This window comes from Misgurnus anguillicaudatus, chromosome 22 (genome assembly GCF_027580225.2).
Source record: "Misgurnus anguillicaudatus chromosome 22, ASM2758022v2, whole genome shotgun sequence".
NCBI lineage: Eukaryota > Metazoa > Chordata > Actinopteri > Cypriniformes > Cobitidae > Misgurnus > Misgurnus anguillicaudatus.
Window position 1 is genome coordinate 11,846,179 of NC_073358.2, and position 24,437 is coordinate 11,870,615.

General features: G+C 37.5%; 1 protein-coding gene and 3 long non-coding RNA genes across 8 annotated transcripts in view; 3 read left to right on the forward strand and 1 right to left on the reverse strand.

The window, feature by feature from the left end:
- Positions 1-24,437, forward strand: part of camk4 (calcium/calmodulin-dependent protein kinase IV) — a 61,511-nt gene that overhangs the window by 22,367 nt on the left and 14,707 nt on the right. For all 4 annotated transcript variants that reach the window (XM_073860923.1, XM_073860924.1, XM_073860926.1 and 1 more), the window contains 4 exons: positions 700-778; positions 5,961-6,023; positions 6,942-7,024; positions 12,395-12,467. In XM_073860923.1, the coding sequence (XP_073717024.1) occupies positions 700-778; positions 5,961-6,023; positions 6,942-7,024; positions 12,395-12,467 (298 nt within the window). The remainder of the gene's footprint in view (positions 1-699; positions 779-5,960; positions 6,024-6,941; positions 7,025-12,394; positions 12,468-24,437) is intronic.
- Positions 1,965-5,279, reverse strand: LOC129441149 (uncharacterized). Its single transcript, XR_008643378.2, has 3 exons — positions 5,097-5,279; positions 4,705-4,798; positions 1,965-2,257 (listed from the first exon to the last, which is right to left on the reverse strand). It is a non-coding gene; the product is annotated as an uncharacterized lncRNA (long non-coding RNA).
- On the forward strand, positions 15,746-17,726 carry LOC141358933 (uncharacterized). 2 transcript variants are annotated; one of them, XR_012365476.1, is made up of 4 exons: positions 15,746-16,208; positions 16,900-16,990; positions 17,108-17,280; positions 17,417-17,726. It is a non-coding gene; the product is annotated as an uncharacterized lncRNA (long non-coding RNA). The 2 variants fall into 2 exon arrangements; XR_012365475.1 differs by lacking the exon at positions 15,746-16,208 and having other exon boundaries at positions 16,590-16,990.
- Positions 17,741-18,823, forward strand: LOC141358934 (uncharacterized). Its single transcript, XR_012365477.1, has 2 exons — positions 17,741-17,779; positions 17,869-18,823. It is a non-coding gene; the product is annotated as an uncharacterized lncRNA (long non-coding RNA).

Sequence of the window (24,437 nt, forward strand, 5' to 3'; positions counted from 1 at the left end):
AGTGAAGGGGACACTCTATACTGTCAAAAAAGCACCGTCCTTCAAATGAGACATTAAACCGAGCTACTAACTCTTTGTGGTCGTTAAAAATCCCAGGATGTTCTTTAATAATGTATTATAAAATAAAATAATGTACTTGAAATGCACAGTGCTATATGTCTATATACATCTATAGTCTATAGGTCCAGAAAGGCAGCATTTTTATTTAACCTTTGAAGTAATTGTAGTATTTATTTTTAAAACAATATAGCCCTTTTTACACAGACATTATGGAAAATACACGGAAATGCGTCCGGGATCATTTGATTTTTGGTTGGTTCACAGTGCCAATGATTTTCATACACATAACGTAAAGATCCTGTAAAGATATTATAAGCTCATATGAGCGCTTGACATGCTACTCTTTTATACTGGTGAATCATAACTTCATGTTGCCATGAAAGGCGCCTCCTCACCATGACATGTGCGTCCTATGGCACGCCCCTTACAGCATTGTTTCTGCATCTCATATTATGTGATATTGGAGCTATAAGGTTTTCTAAACACACCATATTGGTGAAACTACTGTTTTAAGCTTTTCAAGTTCATCTTTAAAGCCCAATTTTTATCTCCAGTTATTAACATAATGGGAAAATTGGGTCATAGTAATTTATGGGCTTAAACTAAATCTGAGTCATTTGCTTTTTTTGTCTCTTGCAGGGGAGCCACATCAGTGGTATTTCGATGCTGTCAAAAAGGCACCCAGAAGCACTATGCTGTGAAAATGCTGAAAAAAACAGTAAGTGTGCAGATCTCTCTCTGCATGTTGCCAGGCTGTCTTCTCATTTTTGTTCTCTGTTTTACTGAGGAGTTTCTGGACAGGATTTTTTTTCTGCATCTAAGATCATAAAGACATCATTGCTGTTTTTTTCTGCTTCTCTCCATCTCTCTGATGGATGATGTGTATTATTGTTTTCAGTCTGTGCTGTTGTCAGATCAGCACTCATACCCTGCCAACATTTAATCATTTATGCTTTCTTGTTCCTGTATGGGGAATATCTTAAGTTTCTCTAATGCATATGTGATTGAATTATAAACTATGCTGATGCTATATATAGACATAATGGTAGTGTTGTTAAAATGCTGTATCTAAATCTATATTGCTTATAGGTGCTTTGAATTTATTGTGGAACTGCTAAAAAAGCTAAATTATAGAATATGAATAAGGTTATAAATACAAAAGTAATTTTAAGAAATGATAATAGATGAATAGAGGTAATAACAATCTGCTATGCACTTATGCCTAGTTTATTCCAAACACAAAAGGAAAGTTATTTTGCAGAATGTCCCAGCTCTGTTACATACATTAAAAGTAAATGGGGACAGATGCTATCGCGCACTAAAGGGACACAACACATTAAGCATAAAAGTAATTTTGACTTACACAGTATTTTAAAACTTCTTAAGCCAAATGATAACCAGTGAAATAACCTACACTTCCATTGTGTGGAAGGAAGCCAGAACATTTTGGGAACATCTTGTTTATGTGAACGAAGGAAAATCATACAAACTCAGAAAAAAAACTACAGAATTTGTCACAGGGACGGTCCTTCTTAAAAATGTCCTAATATATGTACATCTGAGGTACCGTTATGTACCTCTAAGGAACCAATGTGTACTTTTGAGGTGTAAATATACACCTATTGGGTACAGCGGGGAAAATAATTATTTGACACATCAGCATTTTTATCAGTAAGGAGATTTCTAAGTAGGATATTGACACAAAATGTCCACCAGATGTAGCCATCAAGCCAAATATTGAATTCATACAAAGAAATCAGAACATTTATGTATACAAATTGAGTCATAATAAATAAAGTGAAATGACACAGGGAATAAGCATTTGTTATGCCCCGTGGCTCAGAACGGAACATAAAAATAGTAGGGACAATCAGAAGCCAAATATGTAATAAAAAAAAGTTTATTAAAAAAAGTAACTTATCAGAGCAAACCAGTATAATGTAGCAGTCAGAAATCAGTAGTATAATGCAAGGTGAATGGATGTTCCTGTTGCAGTGTTGAATGTACAAAATAAACAGAAACTAAAACAACAAACAGAGTCCCATAGAAAACAGCTCTCTCTTCGATGACACGTCAAATCCATTCAAATAGGTGCACAATCAGAAGGCAACAGGTGCTGGACATTAAGGATTGCCAAAAGCAGTTACTAGGAGGTGGAGTGACCCCTCCCCTTAAGACAGGGGTCTGTCAAGAAACCCTGCAAAGAAAGCAACAAACAAACCAATTACCAAAAAAAAAATTTGCCACAAATTCGGGACAAGGGAGAGCAGCCACAGGCAAAACAATTTGACCAGAGTATTCCAATTACTTATCCGCAAAAGCATGTGAAAGTGCATCAGCCACATCATTTTCAGATCCCTTAATATGGCGAATATTAAGGAAATATGACTGCAAAAACAAAGACCAACGTATCAGTCTTTTATTCGGACAGTGGAGGGAGTTTAAAAACATCAAGGGGTTATGATCTGTAAAAACAACAACAGGTTGACTTGAGCAAACATAGACATCAAAATGTTGCAAGGCCCAAATCAAAGCCAACGTTTCTTTCTCTACAACGGAGTAGTTCAACTGATAGGAATTAAACTTGCATGAGAAGAAACTGACAGGACGGACTACGCCCCTTTCATCAGCCTGTTGAAGAACAGCCCCAGCTCCAACTTAACTTGCACCTACCTGTAAGGAGAAAGGTCTTTCAAAGCAAGGTGCAGCCAAGACAGCAGAAGAGCACAGTAGAGACTTAACATTGTCAAAAGCCATCGCACAATTTGTCGACCAGATGAATTTTGCTTTAGATTTTAAAAGATCAGTAAGTGGTACAACAACGGAGGATAATCTTGAACAGCTTGAACTTTGACATTTACCGGTTGAACCTCCCCGTTCCCCACCACTTTGCCTAGATAAACTACTGTAGCCCGAGCAAACTCATACTTCGCTAGGTTGACAGTGAGTCTGGCTTCTAACAAACGTGCTAAAACTGCCCGCAGACATTTTAAATGTAAATCCCATGTCTTACTATAAACCACTAGATAATCTAAATACACAGCACACCCCTCAAGGCCTGAAATCACACATTTCATCAACCGTTGAAAGGTCGCTGGTGTATTTTTAAGGCCAAAACTTAAAACTTTATAAGAAAAAAGACGTGATGGAGTTACAAACAAGGAAATTTCTTGAGCTCTCAGACTCAAAGGCACTTGCCAATAGCCTTTCAGTAAATCAAGTTTAGTTACAAACTTGGCTGTACCTACTTAGTCCACACAATCTTCCATGCATGGAAAGGGAAAACCATCAGGTTTTGTGACACTATTCAATTTTCAAAAATCAGTACAAAACCTTCCCGGCCCGTCTGGCTTAGCGACCAACAAACAAGGAGATGCCCAATCTGCAATTGATGGAACAGCTATATCATTTTCTACCATATACTGAATTTCAGCATCCATCAACTTATGTTTGTTAGGTGACACTTGATAATAACACTGTTTGATGGGGAAGGATTATCAACAATAATATCATGTTCGAGCCAGTCTGTTCAGTAAGGTGAATTACCAAACAGTTCTGGAAAATTTTGCAAAAGGGCAATCAATTCTGTAGACTGTGAAGGAAATAAGCAAATAAGAAAGAAGCAACTGTCTTAAGGACTTTTTTCAAACGCAAAATGTTGTCGTCAGGGTCATTATCCTGTACTTTTCATCACTTACTCTTTGTTTCACGACATACGGGCCTTCAAATTTGGCTACAAAGGGAGAAGAATGCAGAAGAACCTGATCTTCTGGTTCAAAAACGCGACATTCTACTTTACGATCATACAATCGTTTCATGGCCTCCTGTTGCTTTTCAAGTTTAACACTGGCTAACTTTCTTGCCTGTATTAACCTCTGACGAAACCCATTAACGTATGACAGCAGATTTTTGGTAAATCAGAAAGGACTGATTTAGTCGTTAGGACTAAATCCAGTACTCTCTTGTACCACTTAACGTGCAGTCAGAAACAACCAATGCAAACCCTCCTCCCAATCTTTATCCAACTGTACGCAATAAGCATGAAGGAGAGACTTCAAAGTTTGATGAAATCTCTCCAATGCCCCTTGACTCTGGGCATGATACGCACTAGCAAGGTGATGTTTAATTTTTATCTGCTATAGAACTTGTTGGAAAGATGAGAGGTAAGGTTTGTACCCTGCCTGATCACTTTGAATGATTTTGGGAATGCCAAAAATTGACAAACTGCGTTAAAGCTCTTACAATTGATCGTGATGTAATAGTATGCAACTGATAAACAGAAGAAAAACATTACAGTGAGCAAATATTTACTTCCAGACTTTAAACATGGCAGAAGACCTACACAGTCCATGATGACATGTTCAAAGGATTCAATCGGGTGTAACGGAGCCGGTTTCAATTTTTGATTTGGCTTACAAGTAAGTTGAAAGTATGCTGAAAGGTCACACTTTAACCGTGGCCAAAAAAATATTGCAAAATTTAATCGTAGGTCTTTCGTACCCCAGGATGACCACACTTGTCATGTGCCCCTTCAAATACAGCCAAACGAAATTTTGTGGGAAATACCACTTGAACAATAGGGTCACCAATAAAATCGTCCCCACGAGGACTCAACCCGACAGCAACCCGTCCTGTATAACATACCCTCTGGTGACATCAAATGCATCATTGCCAGTAAAAGCTGCAGAAAACAATTCAGCCAAAGAGGAATGTAAATGCTGTTCCTTAATCAGCTCATCTGTGGACAAAGGAAAATACAAAGCAGACAAATCAGGTAATGGCAAAGAATTCATTTTAGTTAACAATCCTTTATTGTCAGACATCTGTTTCTCAACACTTTTAGACATAGCTCGAGTTGTTACAGCCACAGGATCTCCAACAGCAGAGCATTGAACCAACTCCCCAGTTGACAAAATTAAAGGTGGTGAAGGTTCAGTGGGCCACACCTTATTTCCTGCTAATATATTTCCCAAAATAAGACGAATACCATTAATGGCCAAAGCTGGCTGCAATCCTACTACTACTTCACCACTTACCAAATCAGACTTAATCCTGATTTTATGAAGAGGAACTGATAAGGTATTCGTGCCTATTTCTCGACTTCAAACACTGTCACCAGTGTCAGACTCTGACAAAAATGGCAAAATGGACTACAGCTCCTGCATCACGCAGGATTTTTCAACGATAAGATTACAAAGATCTTGAGAGAGTTCTTTGCTTTCAACCATCATGAAGTCTTTCCTGTGTGCCTCCTAATGAGAAGCCTTTATAGGCCTTCAATTAGGACTAAAGTAGCTGATATCAATTAGTACGGGGCAGGGTTTCTCTCTCAATACTGACAGATTTCAGGTGATCTCCTGGCTTTCTATGCCATTTTGCACCTTGTTCTCTTCATGTGTTCAATACTTATTCCCTGTGCCATTTCACTTTATTTATTATGACTTAATTAGTATTGTACACTTAAATTGGTATGAATTCTTTGTATGAATTCAATGTTTGGCTTGATGGCTACATCTGGTGGAAATTTTGTGTCAGTAGCCCACTTAGAAATCCCCTTAATGATAAATATGCTGATGTGTCAAATACTTATTTTCCCTGCATTATATACAGTGGTACCGCCCCAGTGACAACTTTTGTACCTTTTTTTCTGAGAGTGCAGGTTTGGAACAAAAAGATGTAATTTTTAACTTTTTCCCCACCAGGTTTTTTTTTTTAAGTTTTCAGCATTTTGTATGATTTTCCAAAAAAGTTTAATGCCTTCCAGAAAATATTCTTCTTGAAAAGGTTTTACCCTTTTCATCGAGTTGGTGTTGCTATTTACTCCAAGACTGATTGGCTTCATAATTTTTCACCTTGTTCACTTTGTACTATGGCAATAACTCATAACTTTGTTCTCACAGGTTGACAAGAAGATTGTTCGGACAGAGATAGGTGTACTACTGCGCCTCTCTCATCCAAATATAGTAAGTCATGCTGTGCATAATGGTCTGTGGCATTTACATGCATTAAACTACAAGAATACTTGCTAGCATTATAGGGATAGTTCTCCCAATATGAAAATTATCCCATGATTGACTCATCCTCAAGCCATCCGAGATACATTTGTCTATCATTTTTCAGATAAACACATTTTCAGTTATTTTAGAAAATGTCTTAGCTCTTCCAAGTTTTATTATGTTTAACTATAGACCCTTTTACTGTTTGTACACAATGATGACGTGGCAACGTATGCGCGCGCAGTTTGGCAACGGCAGTATAGCAAGAATCAGCAGTATAGCAACACAGACAGAGAAAGTTATTTTAAAAAGTTGACTTATCAACTTTTTCAACACAGCTACCAGATACGTGTACTGTAGTGGAGTGGATAGAAGACGTTAGCAGATGGACAAATATAAAGTAGCCAGATAGATACATATAAACGTATATTAGTATGTTATATAAGTGCAACCAAACGCAACAACCAGACATTTTGATCCAGGGAAACCATTTTAATAAACTTTCTGAGTTGCTAACACGTTAGAACCACTGGGGAACATGCGCGCGCAGGCTATTTGATCACGTGGGCTGTAAAAGGGTCTATGGGGTTCATAATGTGCATCCATTCTTCACAAAAGTAATCCAAACAGCTCCAGGGTGATAAATAAAGGCCTTCTGGGGGTAATCGATACGGTTATGTAAGAGAAGTATGCATATTTAAAATGTTACAAATGAAAGCTGTTTAGATGTTTTCATACCACTGCATGGTCTGATTATACGAATGTTTGATCTGATAAAGATGTTTGCAAATGGCTAGCTATAGTGAACTATTAATAATTGATCATTAAACGCTTATAAATTCCTCCAGTTAAATGTTTTTTCTTTTGCATGCTGTTCTCTGTCAGATCAAACTGAAGGAGATCTTTGAGACGCCTGCAGAAATCAGCCTCGTGCTGGAACTTGTTACCGGAGGAGAATTATTTGACAGGTTAGTTTATAGAAATTATTTGATACATGCAAGTAAAATTGTGCTTTGATTTTTTTCAAGGATTTTATTTAATGGTGCTTGCCAAGGCTAACATCACTATTATTGTGGTACTTGGAGATTAAGGGCCAGATTTACTAAACAGAGCAAATTAGTACAGATGGGGGTGGTAATATTTGCGGGTTATTTACTAAAAAGGCGCTAATTAAATAACACTGGCGCAAAAGCTGATTTCCATAATGACCAATGCATTCTACTAAGAGCAGCACAAATTAGTTCATGGTTGCAAATAAGCGGTGCTGATGCTCTTGCAGGTGCAGGTGATCTACTAACACCTGATGCGCTTGAGTTCAGCACCATGGACATCTCAGCTGAAAATTTGAGGTGTGAAATCCCAGCTAACGAAGCCATAGTACACTTAAAAAGATATAAAATAAAATATAATCCATTATTTAATAAAATCTTAACCTGTGCTTCTTCCCTTTGTGCAAGAGCACAAACACAATTCACACCTCTCTTGTGGTATGGGTATCATTGTTATTCCAGTTAAAACTCCCTAAACTGTGCCCCATTTACACACACTTTGATTACAGAAAATTTCCGTAAAATTGGCATGTCCCGTAAATGTTCTGGGATCACTCCCGTAAAGGGGACCTAGTAATTGTAACATGGTGGAGAAAGGCAGGTAGAGACGGCGGATCACAACAGAATACACGACTTCAAAATAAAAGACTAAGACAGGGAAACACAAGGACAGTGTAACAAAGAGTCATCGGAATGAGTATCCATCTGCAGCTTAATTTAAATCGTGGTCAAACAGTTCAGGATTGTAACAAAAGTACTACTCGGACGGGATTAGTTTTACATAGGGAGGTGGGTTAAAGCAATTTTTATCAGAGCTTCTCAGTGATTTTAGTCCTGTCCGAATGCTCCATGTTAGTAATCATTACGGACAATGTCAGTAAAGATTACTGCCACTTTTACCTTCTGTTAAAAGGTCTGAAGAAATTACCTCAGGTAATACTAATCCACTGCGAATAGACCAGCTGTAAATATACACATAAATTGTGTCTTTTCCTTTTAATTTGCGGGTTTCTTTTAAATATTAAATTACTTGCGTTCTAGGCAGAAAAACAAGTCAGTGGTAAGTCAGTTCCTGAATAACACGACACAAACTTTAAAAAAAAAAAAGTCAAATTTACTTCTCAGAGGCACGGAACTGTTTATGAAACTGACATTCTCCCTAAAACTGAAATTAAACAGTGTTTCGCGTTTTCTCGTCTGTGTCATGTTGTTTGCACATGTGATATCAGGAAGCAAGGTAATGTGCACGTGTCAACGAGAGGTGACACGCAATCGTGTTACCCCTCCCACTTCTGAATCATGTTTTACTGACATTTCTAATCCTGTCCGAATTGACCATTAATATTACAGACGTCCTGTGGTAAAATTACATCATGCCTTCTACCCCTGTAAAACTAATCCTGTCCGAATAGGGCTAAAGTACAGCAATGGCAAGGGCTAGACACAATTATAAACAGGAACAGGCAAAGGTCGAGACCACCAGCTTATGATCTGAATCCAATGAGCAGGCAATAGTCGGGAGCAGACAATCAAACAGTGAGAAACAGTCCAAGATCAAACACAGAACAATAATCCACAAAAGAAATGCTAAGTAATGATCACTGTGGCAAATCAAGACTTTGCAACACAAGACTGTGGCCCTGTTTATATTAGAGTATTTGCGTTTTAAAACGGCATTTTAAAATGAAAACGATCCTCGTTTATACTGGCATTTTAAAAAGAATCTTCATCCACAATATACATGACCATAAACGCATGAAACATGACCAATCACGTAACTTGGCATGCGCATAAAGTGTAAAATAACTTACTACTCTAATACCTTTGCGCATTTATGCAGCCTAGGGGTATGCGATATTGACAAAAATTCATACCTGGGTCCGTTGCTGGCAACTACATTAGACAGTAGTTTGGGAAAGTCTTATACTGTTCTAGCTCCCCCCTACAACATTAATATGATTAATAGTTTAATTTTGATTTTATAACTAAACAGAAAGGTCTTTATGATTTAAAAAGAAATCATTCAAGGGAACAGTACTAAACGAACTTGAAGCAAAAATAAATTTCAGCAAATGCAAACTTCAATCAAACATAGTAAGAGATGAAGTATAGCTTTAGCCTACAGAAATGCTTATTGCATTAATTTCTGAAAGTGTGCGAGGTCCGTGCACGTCCTCCGCTAGCAACACAGAATTAGCTAAAGCGCAAGCGGCTAAACGAGCATTAAATATTAATGACGTTGAGTTTATTGTTTTTATTAATTTATATTCACAAAACTTATCAACAAAACATTGATTAAAATTAAGAGACAAATTATCTGAAACGAAATTCATTTTAAAGTAGAAAACAAAACTTAAATTAAACTCGAAAATAATGTCTGACCCACAATTCTCCCTTCATATTGGCCTTTACAACGCCCTCTATGGCGTTTAAAATTACAGTCTATCTTTCGTAATAAGCTAACTAAATTTAAGCAAAACATAAACACATTACAACAATATTCAAACCCAACAATACTCAAACATAAATATAAAACAGATATTATCTATAAGGATACATGTTAAAACAATCCGATATAGCGTTTAAGCTGGTTGGTAGATGTTTACTATTTTTGGCAAAACCTCCGTTGCAAACCTCCACTTACCTGAATAAAATAATGTTTACTTTGAAAATGATGCGCTGTCACGTTAACATCAGCTGTTCGTTTACATAAGACTCCGTCTACGTTCATTTACACTCAGCGCAACGTCTGCCGTTTATGAGGGTCGAAAACGGTGATGTAGTGTAGATAAAAGGCGTAAACGTAGCAAAAGTAACGCGTTTTAAAGGATAAACGCATTAATGTAAACATAGCCTGTGAATGGCTTGAGTAAATAGTGTGGGATAATAGGCTACAGGTGAAAATGTAATCAGTCCCGGATACGAGCGCCTATGGGAAATGGAGTCCGAATGGTAATAGTCAATATTCTGGTGATAGACCTTTCTCACAACTTCCGTATTTATGACCGGAAATATGCAATCGTCGCGGAAATCTACTTCCCTTCGCAGTCAAGGCAATGTAAAAAGCCGTATCTGTTCCATTAATTCCCTGTTGGTGGTGAAGTTAGACAGAAGTGGATTCAGGCTATCTGGCGAAATTAAGGACCTAACTTCACCATAAGAAAGGGGAGCACTTATGTATGCAGCAGACAGTTCACTAAAGACGACTACATTTTAGGGCTCACTGGTCGCCGCTTGCAACCAAATGCTGTCTCTAACCATTTTTCTTGGAACGAGTTCACCCCGACACACAAACATACGATCACAGACATTACCAGACAAAAATCTTAACTGATAATGATAGCATCCGGCTAACGTTATTGTTGCTACACACAAGACGTTCACTTGGACAACCATAGGAAGGTAATTGGTACCAAAATGCTTCATTGAAAGCAGACTATAATGTTTTAGTAAGGTAGTCTATATCATCTACTATACATACATTATGTGTAAGTGGACATGTTTTAATAATGTGTCGTTTTAGTTAACAGTTCAGTAACAGTTAGACTTGCTCTCTACTTACCTTGAAATTTATGGACAAATTCTTCATGGAAAAAGTTTTCCTCCATTAGTCGTGTCACATCAGCAAATGTAATATTTGGCAAATCCGTTAACGAAGTTGTTTAGACTCTTTGATCCATTTTAAACTTGCCCGGGTTTATGTTTTTCTAGCGTGTTTACGCTTGACAGGAACTCTGCTTTCACGACGATTACGTATTTCCGGTTACTGTGAGAAAGGTCTATAGCTCCTCTGTTGATCCGGAGGATGCGGAAAGGAAGCTTCACCCATCACAGACAGTTCTGTGACAGCAATATTGCCACAACATTTAAGTAATGTGTCCTGTGTGAACAAAAGGCAGAAAAATGCTTGCATGTGTGTAAATGCACACACAGGTTCCGGAAAATCATTGACAGTGTAAATGAACCAAAATCAAACGATCTCTGGACAAATCAAGGACGCATTTCCATGTATTTTCCATGTATGAAAATGGTTAAATAATATCATAGATACAGAAAACCCCCTCAGAACATCTTAGTAACAGCATTGCAGTACCCTAGCGGCCCACACACATTAACATCATAGCCATTAAAAACAAAAATGTGGGCATTTTTGACTTCTGGGACAGCAAATAACCACTAGAACACCCTGTCAACCTTTTAACAACTACACACAAACACATTAAAAACCACCTAAACCAACCTAGCATTGTGCAGGTGAGCAATCAGCAAACACATTTTCTTCAGATAATTTTAATAAAGAGTCTAATAAAGAGGTTCTATTAAAAAGCTATAATCTTTGAGTTTAGCTTGAACTTCTGTACTAAATAGCAAGTACATTTCTGCAGTCAACTATTCAGAAAGCAGATTGACACTTTTAACTGTGAAACTTACTTATTTTATTGTGTTATACACGTGTTTTTTTTTTGTCTCGACATGAGTCATTTAAAGGTGACAGAGAATGAAATTTTTTTTTACCTTGTTTTAGTTGAATAACGGTAGTCTACCCGCATTCACAAACATACGAAAAGTGCTAGACATTCTGAACATCTCAGTTTCATAGAAATTCGTCCTTTAAAAATGTCCGCCCAATCTGAACAACGGATACATGTTACGTAAAATGCATCTCACTTCCCCCCACTCTCATTCAATTCCCTCCCCTTCAAAATAATTTGCATACATTCGGCCTCTTGCCTCCAATGAGAAGTAAATTGTTCGCAGTGTTCAAGGCGAAATGGCGAGTCGCGTTCCGAGGTGTGCTCTTCTATCTGTAAAATTTTCGTCTGTCCGTATTCTGTTGACGGCGAAGTTTTCCTTCTTTTGAGTGGGAGCAAAGGCATCCGATCAGCAAGTCAAGTGCTTGCATTTCATAATGAGGTTGCCAGTTAAGCCAGAAGGGATGCCAAATAGGTGCAAAACCATGTGTTTAAAACCCCCCACCCTAATATAGCTTTCTGAGAGAGGTTTTAGGAAGCTTTTAAGGCATTACAGACCAAACCAAAATTTTGTTGTCCAACCAAAAACCACACATTTTGTTGTCTACATGTCACATCACAGAACAAGGCCTTTTTAAAGGCCTTTTTCTTATAAACAATTGATGGAAACATCCCCATTTAACTCCCACTAAGGTGTGATGACTCACACTAAAGGCTAGAAAATAATGAAGTGTAAATTGAAAAAAAGAGTCAGCAAGCATTTTTACATTCAATATGCAGCTTTGCTGGGGGCCAAATATTACCTTCTCTCTTTCAGGGTGGTGGAGAAAGGCTACTACAGTGAGCGAGACGCTGCCGATGCAGTCAAACAAGTGCTCGAGGCAGTCGCGGTGAGTCTATTAACAGTTCCTGATGGAAATTGTTTCTTTCTTATGGTTTTTTGCTTCTCCTGCTGCTGTAACTTCTAAATTAAAAGCCTTTCCGAAACAGCCTGATGCCATATAGGCAACATCTTCGAAGGAAGTTCCTGATTTCTTACAAATTATTAGATCAGTTCAAACAGAAATAATTTACTAACCATGAGTTTCCATACAAACACATGAGGGAAAGTAATCTTGCCAGATGTTTTATGTAGTATATCAGTAGGCTATGTGTGATATCACTTTAAGCATAAGTAGTCACTAGGTCTATCAACGTATCAGCCCCACCTCCTCTGGTGGTGTGTTACATATGTATAGCTGCAGTGCAATGTAACGTATTTGTGAAGTGTGATTAATGAAGCCACAGATTGAGAGGTTCCTGACAAGTTTATTATAATACAGTAAACAACATGCTGTCAGAAGTGAACTACGACAGCACACGAAAGTGAGTTTTTTCTTTGCTGGAAAAGTTTATGTGCATGTTAATTGACTCGTGAGCTACTAGCCGCTAAGATACGTAAACCCTTACATGGCACGCGCCAGCCATGGCAGGTAAATTCCGAAGCTGGATCCTCTTGTTTTTGACAAAAAAATTGCAGAAAAGAGTTTGATATCTTCATTGCTGCAGCTCATGGAGACAAGCCACATCAAACACAAGCTTTCATTATCCTTAACCTCGCGGGTCCCGAAGCCATTAAACGTGAATGGTCATTTGTTTATACACAAGAGGTGAGAACAGCCGGTGAACATGAAAATGTTATTATTGTTATTATTACACCGGCTGAGTCCAGGTAAGACCCAGCCAGCTTAAAAAGAAAGTTCTGTGAGATTTGTGCACCTCATATCGACATCACCATGGAACGACACAAGTTCAACATGAGATCACAGAAACTGGTAAAACTTTTGAATCTTACATTTAAAAGTAAAAGCAAAAACCTGCAAATTTCGTGCATTACAAGATGAGCTAACTCGTGATTGAATAGATTATGGAATACACAATGATATTCTGAGAAAATCACTCCTGCGCGATTCAAAACTAACTTTGTTTAAAGCCATATCAGAAGCCGGTTTAGCAAATGTAGGGGTTTTGGAATAGTGTTGTTTAAAACAAACAATCATCATTTTGATTATGATAAGTTATTCTTTATTAATAACAATTATTAATTTGATATTTTCTCCACCACCCTGTTAAGGGATCTGAGTTGTTTTATCACCATTCCATTCAGGGAATTGTTGAGTTAGCTCAAAGGCAAATACATACAATTAATCGTCTTTAACTATATTTTTTTGTAGGTTTCATCTGATTTAGCAGAATTAATAATAACAATTAATTGACTAATTTGTATAGCGAATATATCCATAATTGTAGATTAATTCTAGGGAAATTAGTTCTGAGGAAGCAATTATAAGAGTTAAAGTGACTTTGAATTTAATTTAATTTAACGTTTGTCCAGGATGTCTGTGGGCAAATAAGAGTCCAAGTCCACTTGTCCCGGAATGTTCAGCAGTGAGTTGGTAGTTTTCTGGCATCTTGAAGATCCACAAAGTTACCAAATCTATTTTGGTCCCAAACTCACCGAGCTAAAGAAATTGCCATGCTTTGAGGCCTTATCGCCCTTGCCCCATTTATGGAAACCCAATCGTACATGAGAATACAGGTTATTTCAACTGTTTCAAAAAGGAAGCCAACATACAGTAAACATGCATACATGTATTGAAAAGTACATCTTTTGATATGGTTTCATCAAAGATTTCAAACCTTATCAGCTTTCTATCGAGCTTCAAAAGGGGTCGTAAATGTCCAACCGAAATTGGTGGGATGCTTTCGGGGGAGTTGATGTTGATATTATCTCTTTCGCCGCCAGCGTTTTTTTTAAAAGTTGGCAGCCAGAGCCAGCATTTTTCATGATTTTCACAAAATTTTAATGTCTTCCAGAAAATGTTCTTCTTTAAATATATAAACATACAATATACCAAATGAAAAAACAGACCCTCTGCTTTCAAAAAAAAAAAACCTTCAGTAGTTCTTTTGTAATCAGCTTTTGAATATGGGTAGGTTTCTGCAAAAACACCACATTTTGAGCAAAAAGCAGAGATAATTCCATTTTTGTGACAGACTTTTCATAGAGATCCCATTCAGAGCGATCTTTAAAACAGACACGGACATGCAGCCGCTTGCCATAGGGCAAACTTCCGTGTTTAAAAAGTATTAGCCACCTAGCCGGAAATACTCGTCTTTGGCAGGGAAGCGTTTTTTTCTTGATTGACGAGATATCTCGTCAGTGGTGGCGAAAGAGTTAAGAGACCTTAGGAGATTAAGAGGAAAATTCAGTTATGATATTATAATGCGACATTCAATCAGATCCAACAGACGTTACACCGGATCTATGAGCAAACTGAATAGCAAACTCTAAACAACAACTGGTACGTCAATCCTGTACACCAAATGTTTGCAGGAAAGCACCGGATTACAGATCATAAAGAATTGTAACAACTGTGGTATTTAGCATCCAGCCAAAAGAGATAAATGTCCGGCATTTTGTCAACAATGCAATGGCTGCAAGAAGTGAAACAATTTTAAGAAATGCTGTAGGTCCACTCAAACAAAGCAGCGCTACAGCAAAACCATCCATAATGTTGAACCACACCCGACAAACAGTGATGAAAGTAATTTGTTTTTATTGACAGAGTAACTGTAGATGGTTGATTCCATAACTAACCTAACAAAAAAGAGTGAACTGTACAGCACTGTACAAGACGGTGGAACTAAAAGTGGACACTGGAGCCAAGTGTAATGTGATGGATTTACAAACGTTCCAACGCCTGCGAAAGGACAAACTAAATGTGTCATAACAAAGCTCATAGCATATGGTGGCAACGAACTACAAACAACTTTGAAGAGTCACACTACCATGCAATCTAGCCAGTCAGACTTACACTCTTAAAATTGATGTGTTAAAATTTTACACAAAATATGTGTAAAAGGATTCCAACACATTTTTGTGTTAGAACTGACACATAATGTGTAAATATTATGCTTAACTGCTTACACAATTAATGTGTAAAACATGTTTACCAGTAATTTAATGATGATTTATATTTAAACGAAGTAACAAAATAAAATATATCTACTGTTAACCAAAATATATCTACTGTTAACCACTACTACCACATAACAGCCAGCGGGGATTTTCATAAGGACTTGCCGAGATCAAGCTGCGTTGGGTGGGGTACATTAGCGCTGAGTATCCGGTGGTTGTCTGGATCAGAACTCCGAAAGAGTCGGAGCAGATTTTTTAATAAACGCTATCTTTATAAACCGACCGCACATTTGATCTTTTTATACATACATTCTCGCCTAAATAGCTTTTGAATATACATTTTGTGACACAATAAGAGTAATATTTCAAACATTATGCAGGCGTTCTCTTCCATTGGTGGCTGTTGTAAGTTCACACGAGTCAGCTGATGACGTTTCACTTGGACAGACAACCACGCATTGTTGTATATTTTTTTGCGTGTGTTATTATTATTTTATTATTATGAAATTCGTGAACATTATTATTGAGCCTTGGCAGTCTATTTAGTATTTGTTTTATTGAGGAGAAAAAAAACAGACAAGAACGCATATTGTGTTGCGCCTGCGCTGTGACGTTCTTTTTTCAACCGCATTTCCAGTCGAGAGGTCAAGAATGTTCCTGTCTGCATCAGGTAAGAATTTAAATAAAAAATTACCGTTATAATATGATATCTATTTTTCATTTAGTGTAATAAACTTTAGCATTAATTGTTCAGGAGACTGTTCATTTAAACTTTATTGTGGTAACGTTAAATGCTCGCTCGTTTTGCAAAGTTACGTTTGGAGATTCATGTTAACAGTCATTGTTTAATGAAAGGCACATTGGACTACGGGTTAGTATGTGTGACACTTGCAGCACTTTAACGTAAATCTTTAACACCGTGTCATAAATAGACGTGACACGCGGTAACGGGTTTCTTTTCAGTTTATGTCCTGACGTTAATAGTACGGGATATTATAAATTATGACTTTCGATTATCGCGACTCCTCGTCGCGTTTGGTTAAGCACGTCACTGTACCTAACGTACTGTACACCTGTGAGCGGCATGACGAGACAAAAGACGGTAAAACTCATTATTATTCGGTGATGCTGTAACATACTGGATGCACCACCACATTTTATAATAATGTTTTTTATTTTCGTGTCGCGCCCTCGCGTTCAACATAACGTAGTGGTCTAAATGTAAGGAGTCAAACTTTACGAACCTTTCACTGCTTGCAGTAAGGCTGAAGTGCTAGGTAGTGAATAAAATGGGTGTAGTCTTGTGCTACTAGATGTAAATCACAATTCTTGTGTCAATGTTTGTTTGTAATCTTTTTCAGCTATCCATCTGAAAAAGAAAAGCTGGCACTCGCAAAGGAGATTGTGTTGTTGGATTATGGTCTCATTTGGTCAAAATGAGGGACATGTACTGTAAGGATGCTTTGTTTTACATACTTCATTAATGTGTATGAAATTACTTACTTGACAATGTGTATAAAAACTTTACTTGACTCTAACTTAGTGCTATTTTTGCATTGATCATGATAGGAGCATTTTTCTTTATTTTTTCTTTTTTTTTTGATGGGCCATCACACAGTGGATTTATAAAAATTAGACTACAGAACATCAGACGGAAGCTTCAATGGAGTTGACGTGAGAGGACATCATCAATAAAGAATGCCATTGACCAAACCTTCAGTCATCAACGGAGATGGATACAGGTAATGAAAAAATCACCAACTGTTGGTGAAATCTTTAAGGAATATGCCAGTCTTTGTAATATACTTAACTGCAGATAACTTTAAACAAAGTGTTTCATCATTTCAATATTAATATTTCTTATTAAATTTACTGAAGGTGGACATCAAGTTTTCCAGACTTACCGATAGGAAAGAAGACATGTTTATCAGGAAATGGGAGGTGACAATTATTGAGAAACTCAGGGAAATAGCATCTTTAGAGAAGAAAATGGACATCAGACATTCGTTGAAGAAAGCTGACAGTCAACATAATGGTATGATTTCCTGTCTCTGTTCCAAATTTTTTATTTGGAAAATGACATTTAAAATGTAACATTTAATGTAAGATATAAAAGTAATCCTTTTTAAAGAATTTTTTCTCATAATTTATATTTTGCATGTGACCTGCATGTTTACCACACCCAGATCTTCTGCTGTGTAAATTCTGTGTGAAGTCTCAGACCTGTGGGACTTGGTGGCGGTAAGCTTTGTGACTAAAAACTTTATATAAAATAAGTAATTTTCATGCAACAACATTTTCTAATGATGTATATTGTTTCATTTCTGTAGGCTGGTACCAGCATGACCTCTTTGCTTACTAAATGATGAAAAGGTGTCTAAAATCAGCTCAGCCACAGTTGGTTTCCAGCGGTTCTTCAGGACATAGAGGCCACTATGTAATTGTCGCAAAGAATGATTCTCTTGCCTTTCCACTTGATGTTTACAATCTGACCTGTGCGGTAGAAAGACTTTTCAAATTTACTAGCTAAGTAACCTTAAGTATCCCTGCCAACTGTCTTCAGGTTTTTTTTTGGTATGAATATGATCTACCCTTGTCCCAGTCCTCTTGCAAACGATCCAAGCCAATGAAGTTTCAAAATGGACCGAAAATTGCAGTCTGTTTTAACCAATGCATGCACTGTGTGGCGGTTTCCCGGACAGGGATTAGACTAGTCCTAGACTAAAACATTTTTAAGAGCTGTCCAAACCGAAAACAACTTGTACTGACATATCTTAAAATACATCAGTGCCCTTTGTTTTGCCTCAAAATGCACACAGGTAATGTTTTTAGTAAGGCATGTTTGTTAAAACCAGATATATTTCCTAATTAATCTAAGGCCTAGTCCTGGATTAAGATAATCCCTGTCCGGGAAACCGCCCCTAAATATTTTGTGATGGAAATTTCTTTGAATACACTTGTCAAGTTCATTTGAAGTATTTTTCTTAATGTAAAATAACGTGTTAATGTTTCAGGACAAGGTAAGAATTTTTGATAACTTGTATGTTGAAAACGATTTCAGACATTGTTTCAACATGTTTAACACATGTGCTTTTAAATTCAATGAATTATTTTATAAATGGTGTTTTTTTATGTATGAATGTAATGTATGTTTGAAGTGATTATACTTGCACTTAAATTTATTTAAATTAGCATACATCTTGCAGCATAAAGTACTAGCATATTTTCATGCTAGCATTAATTGTCAAATATTTATTATTATACAAATAAATGTTGTGAACAATATTTAATAGTTGTCTGCTTGATTTCATTATTTAAAGTTTACAAATCGTATGTTTTTTTTTCTCTTTTATATTAAAACTAAACAATTACTGGGTAACACACAGTTGTGTTAAATTACTAGAAAGTTACACATTAATGTGTTTACTGAAGCAACACATTTTTTGTGTTGCATTTTATAACACATATTCTGTGTTAAATTTAACTCAACATGTGTTGTCCCTGCGCACACTCAGAACATGTGTAAAAAATAACACATTTTGTGTTGTTTTTAACACATTTGTTTTAAGAGTGTACAAACTGTTTTAAATAATCAAAAGCTCTGCTCAGCCACTACTGGGATTACCTGACTGCCTACATATGGGACTTCTAACTCTCAATGAAGAAGTCCACCAGCTGAGCACATACAGTCAGGACGAATTCACAGAGAGAATTCTCACCAAATATGCTGACCTTTTCAAAGACGAGGTGTGTAAACTACCTGTCACATATTCCATGAAAATCAACTCCACTATCCCTCCTGTCATCTGACCAGCAAGGCGCATTCCAGTTGCTATTCAAGACAGGGTTAAAAAGGAGCTCCAGCAAATGACTGATCTTGGCGTCATTACACCCATTTCTAAACCGACTGAGTGGGTATATTTCATGGTCGCTGCTCTTTAAAAAAACTCTAACAACATCAGGATTTGTATAGATCCTAGAGATCTAAACACAGCAATACCAATGACCCCACCACTATGCCAAACTGCATAGTGTTTCCCCAATAATACGGTTGTTCTACCCATACAGACATGAACTGGTCACAGACGATGGTATTATGTGGAAAGGCCACAAAGTGGTCATCCCAGAAACACTTCAGTTGGAATACAGACACACATTGTATGTAGGGTTCACCCTGGAGCTGAATCTACCAAACGATATGCACATGGCATGGCATATTCTTTTGACCTACTATGACAAAAGACATTAATGCTTACATCACATCTTGTGTCACATGCAACAGCACCAAACCCCACCAGCAAAAAGACCTCTTTAGCTACAAACAGTTCCAGGCCTACCATGGCTGACAGTAGCAGCTGACATCTTTGAATGTAACAGTCATCAATACCTGGTGCTTGTTGACTCTTATTCAGGATGGTATGAGATCGATCAACCCCACAATTTGACCTTAGCTGAAAAGACACTTTTCCATTCATGGGTCACCGCAAACCCTCCTCAGAGACAATGGGAGACAGTTTGTGAGCAATGAGTTCAAAGATTTTGCTACGGCTTGGGACTTTGTTCACAAAACCAGTGGTCCAAATTACCCTCAGTCTAATGGCCTAGCTTCACAGTGCTAAGCAACTAATGGAAAAATCTAAATGAGATGGCACTGACATCTATCTCAATCTGCTGAATCTGCTAAATGTTCCTCGAGATCCTAAACTTGGCTCACCAGCTCAGAGACTAATGTCCAGACAAACCTGTACCACCCTGCCTCTCTACAGCTCTTAGCTGGAACCTGCCCCTCTGGCCTCCTGACCCCCTTTTTACAAAGAAAAGACAGTGTTAAAAGTTCAGTTATGACAAAACCAGCAAACAACTGAATGCACTCTCAAAAGGGCGAGTACTGAGAATGCAAACCCTTCATGGTTATGACAAAGGAACGGTGAAGGAAGTCTTACATTATACTGTCGTAAATAAAGGAATATAGGAGAAATTGCAGACACCTTCTAACTGTGAAAGAACATGGTGCCAAGTCAGTAAGTCCGTATGATGATGACTTGCACCAGGTAATCCTTGCTCCCACCAAATGAATGATCCAATTCCAAAGAGACCTGAAGTATCTATTCAAACAACCACAAGTCATATAAACCCTCAGACATATGCACTATTGCATATCCCCAAAAGTGTTTGTTTTGTGTCCTTGCAGCACATTTGACAGATATCTGTTTTTGGATCATTATCCCTTATATCATTGTACATTTGGTTAAAGGGGACATTCCATGAAAATCTGACTTTTTCCATGTTTAAGTGCTATAATCGGGTCCCCAGTGCTTCTACCAACCCAGAAAACATCTAGCAACCCTGTAACTTTGTTTTGTTAAGGCACTCTCTGCAAGCATGTGAATATATAGGTCATTTGGATTTCGCTCCCCCCATGACGTATTAAGGGGATCTTATTATAAGGATACTGCCCCTTCATCTGTGCTATCCAACCATGACGCTGCCTTGAATGCGAGAGACAGAGAGAAAGAATGACTGACAGCACGACGCGTTTGTATTCCCTCAAACACAAACAGTACAGTAGCCTACAATCTTATAACTTGTACTTTTAATAATCTTTCTAAAAGTTGAATTAACGTTCTAAAGGATTAACGTTGTCTTAGTACAAGAGAGAGAGAGTGAGTGAGAGAGAGCGTACGAACAAACGAACGAGAGAGAGAGAGCAACGCGACGGTTCGCTTTCATGTATGTTGTTTAATATGTTTCTCTGAAGTTTATATGAATGAACACGAGGATTAATGCACTGCACGAGACAGTGTGAGAGAACAACGCGTATTCACTATCATACACAATAAGCATAAATATTTTGTTTAATGTTTCTCTCACGTTTCAAATGAATACGAGGAGTTACAAGATAGAGAGTGAGAGACTGACAGAAACGCGAATGTGTTCAATCACAATAAACTTAAACATGTCATTTGATCTGTTTCTCTAAAGTTTAAGCATTAAACGTGTTGTTTTAATACAGATCATTTAAATGTGCTCGTGTGGTTTAGTCATAAAGTAAACTTCTAAGTGTTTGTGGAAGTGCATTTTATTGTAACATGCTGAAAATCATTGTGCCTTTTTAAAACACTGGAAGCATGACACCTAAAAGTCTTTATTTTTATTCCACAATGTTGCCCATCTGCGGATAAACATGTATTTAGTATGCACAAAACAGATGATTGACTTTTTAAACTTGTTCAAATATATAATGCTGAACATAACTTACTAACTTATTTCGTGATAAAATCTACCTCTCTTGTCTACAGCGTGAGCACTTGAGACTCCGCCCACCTGAGCAGCTCATTTGGATTTAAAGGGATACACACAAAAACGGTGCATTTTTGCTCAGCTCCATAAAGTGCCTTTTTTAACATGCCACAATAGATTACCTATAGGGTATTTTGAGCTAAAACTTCACATATGTACTCTGGGGACATCAAGGATTTATTTGATATCTTGAAAACGTCTTGTGAAATGTCCCCTTTAAAGTGCATTCTGCATAATAATTTGGAACAGCATATTTTGCATATTTTTCAGAGTATTAAAATATCTTTTTACACTTTTATTTAATTTAAATAGAATAACACCCACACTGTTACATAAGTGTAGAGGGTAAAATAAAATTTGTAAACTTACTGACTGTATTGGAAAAATAAACAAAAATGTAATTGATGAGATAACTTGTCAATGGCATGGAAAGAGTTTACCATGGCAAGCACTTTGCTTACTAATTTTACGTTTTCATTGTAATTAATAAAAAAAGTTTTAATCAAACCCTCTGCAATTCCCTCTCAAATCCCAGTTTGGGAAAACCTACTATAAACTCATACCATATAAAATCATGCCAAATTAAAAAAGATTTTTTATTTAACTGAAGAAATTAAGTCATTTACTTCTGGCATGGCATGAAGGAAATAATACTATTATGAGATAATTTTTTAAGGGGCATTGAAACCTGAATAAAACACTAGGCCTATTTTTTTATCTGTTTAAATTTATTTGAAATGCATTTTCTTCTCTTCATCAAAGATGGTTGTTGCCAAGGAGATGAGCTAATAAAAAGTGGGCTTTCTCATGAGCTGGATTCATCACAAAGTTGGTGGGTAGCAAGAATGGCGGCTCTGAGTGGGACATAAAACAAAGCAGTGTAAAGGAAATCTGAATGCTATGAGTCCCCTTTGAAGTGACCCGCCTTTTTAGATAGCGTTTTTAAACATGTTACTGTGTGAAGAGATTCACAGGTTCTCTCGCAACAGCAGTGTCTGCCACATCAAAGCCAGCTGGCTGTGTGGTATCCCTCTGGATCTCTGTTTTGTAGATTTCTGCCTGATTGACTGAGATGTCTAGGACATCCATAGTGGCTTGGGACTGTGCAATGTCTTTGCAGTTTTCCTTTGGAAGTTCTGAGGCTCTCGATGATGCTGGATTTTTGCGAATTCTGCATAGCTTGTTCTCCAGTAAATAATATATCGTATCATTAGTTAATTTAAGAAATTGCATATGATATTAAAACTTGTTTTAAAGAATAATGTATGCTGTATCTTTAGAGCTCAATCTGAAGCCATGTAACAGTTTCGTGCATAAATCTTTATTGGCTGAATCAACTGGTCCTTTACCATAGCAGTCAAATCCAATTTGTACTTTCAGATTTTGAATTTGACACATCCAGACACATTGGTCCATGCTTGACATCAATATCACCAAAACCTGTTGCTTTTCTTATGTTTTGTGTCTGAATGCGACCCAAAAAGTTTGAATATTAAAAATGTGTGAATAAGATTTATGGAAATAGCTCATAGAAATTCTCTCATACCGTTTGTCGCAATTCGTTCCCTAGCTCCCGAGGGGGTTAATCAGTATGTCGTGTGTGCAGGTTCGGGCACTGATAAGGACTCTAGCACACTTGACATTGGGACACTGTTCACTTATTATACTGTTACGGGGCTGCTTTAGCGCATTGTGATCATTCACAGCTGTTACTCATCAGACCAACATCTCTCTGACTTAATTTTTAAACAGTACATTGTGAAAAACGTTGTCATTATTCTCTTACATATCCGTGCATAAAATTGGAGAATTATAATTACATTTTAAATGTATTTATTTAAAAAAATCTTACATTTATTTTAAATATTGAGTGGTCCCTTACTGTGTACCGATGTGTGTTTATATTTAAAACTAAAACAAACGTTTGTCTTTATAAAAGTTCTGTCACATTTCATAAAGTTTATTGAGTCACGCTATTTCCAGTAAGGGAACATAGGCTTTCTCAATATGCGTTCTTTAGTGATCTTGCATCCTCGTGTTCTCGCTCTACGTCATCATTACCTGTCGAAGTTCAATTCCAATTATCAAGAACACAAGTACAGAGGACGCATGAAAATACCCGGATGTGTTCTTGATATCGAGGATGCATCGAGTGCAGACTTGCGCGCTGAAATCTGGGGAGGTCAGGTGACCAACAGGAAGATCGTTCACATCTCAATTCTCACAGGTGCATTCTGTGTTCTCGCGACCTTCTGAGTTCGTTCTTCCAAGGTCGCCTGGCAAGCCCATTCTTCACGAGAATGCAAGTCTGTTCTTTGCGTTCTTGGAATTGAGAAACAGCCATAGGGTGTGTGTGTGCGATCTTCCTGTTGGTCACCTGACCTCAGCCATCGTTTTGCCGCAATGACTTCTGGGGCGTAAGGCGAGTTCAGTGCGCAGGTCAGCACTCGATGCGTCCTCGATATCAAAGACACATCCGGGTATGTTCATGAGCCCTACATATTTGCGTTCTTGGGGATTGGAATTGGGCTTCGGCGGTTGATGGTGACGTTGAGCGGGGACACGGGGGTGCAGGATCGCTAAAGAACGCATATTGAAA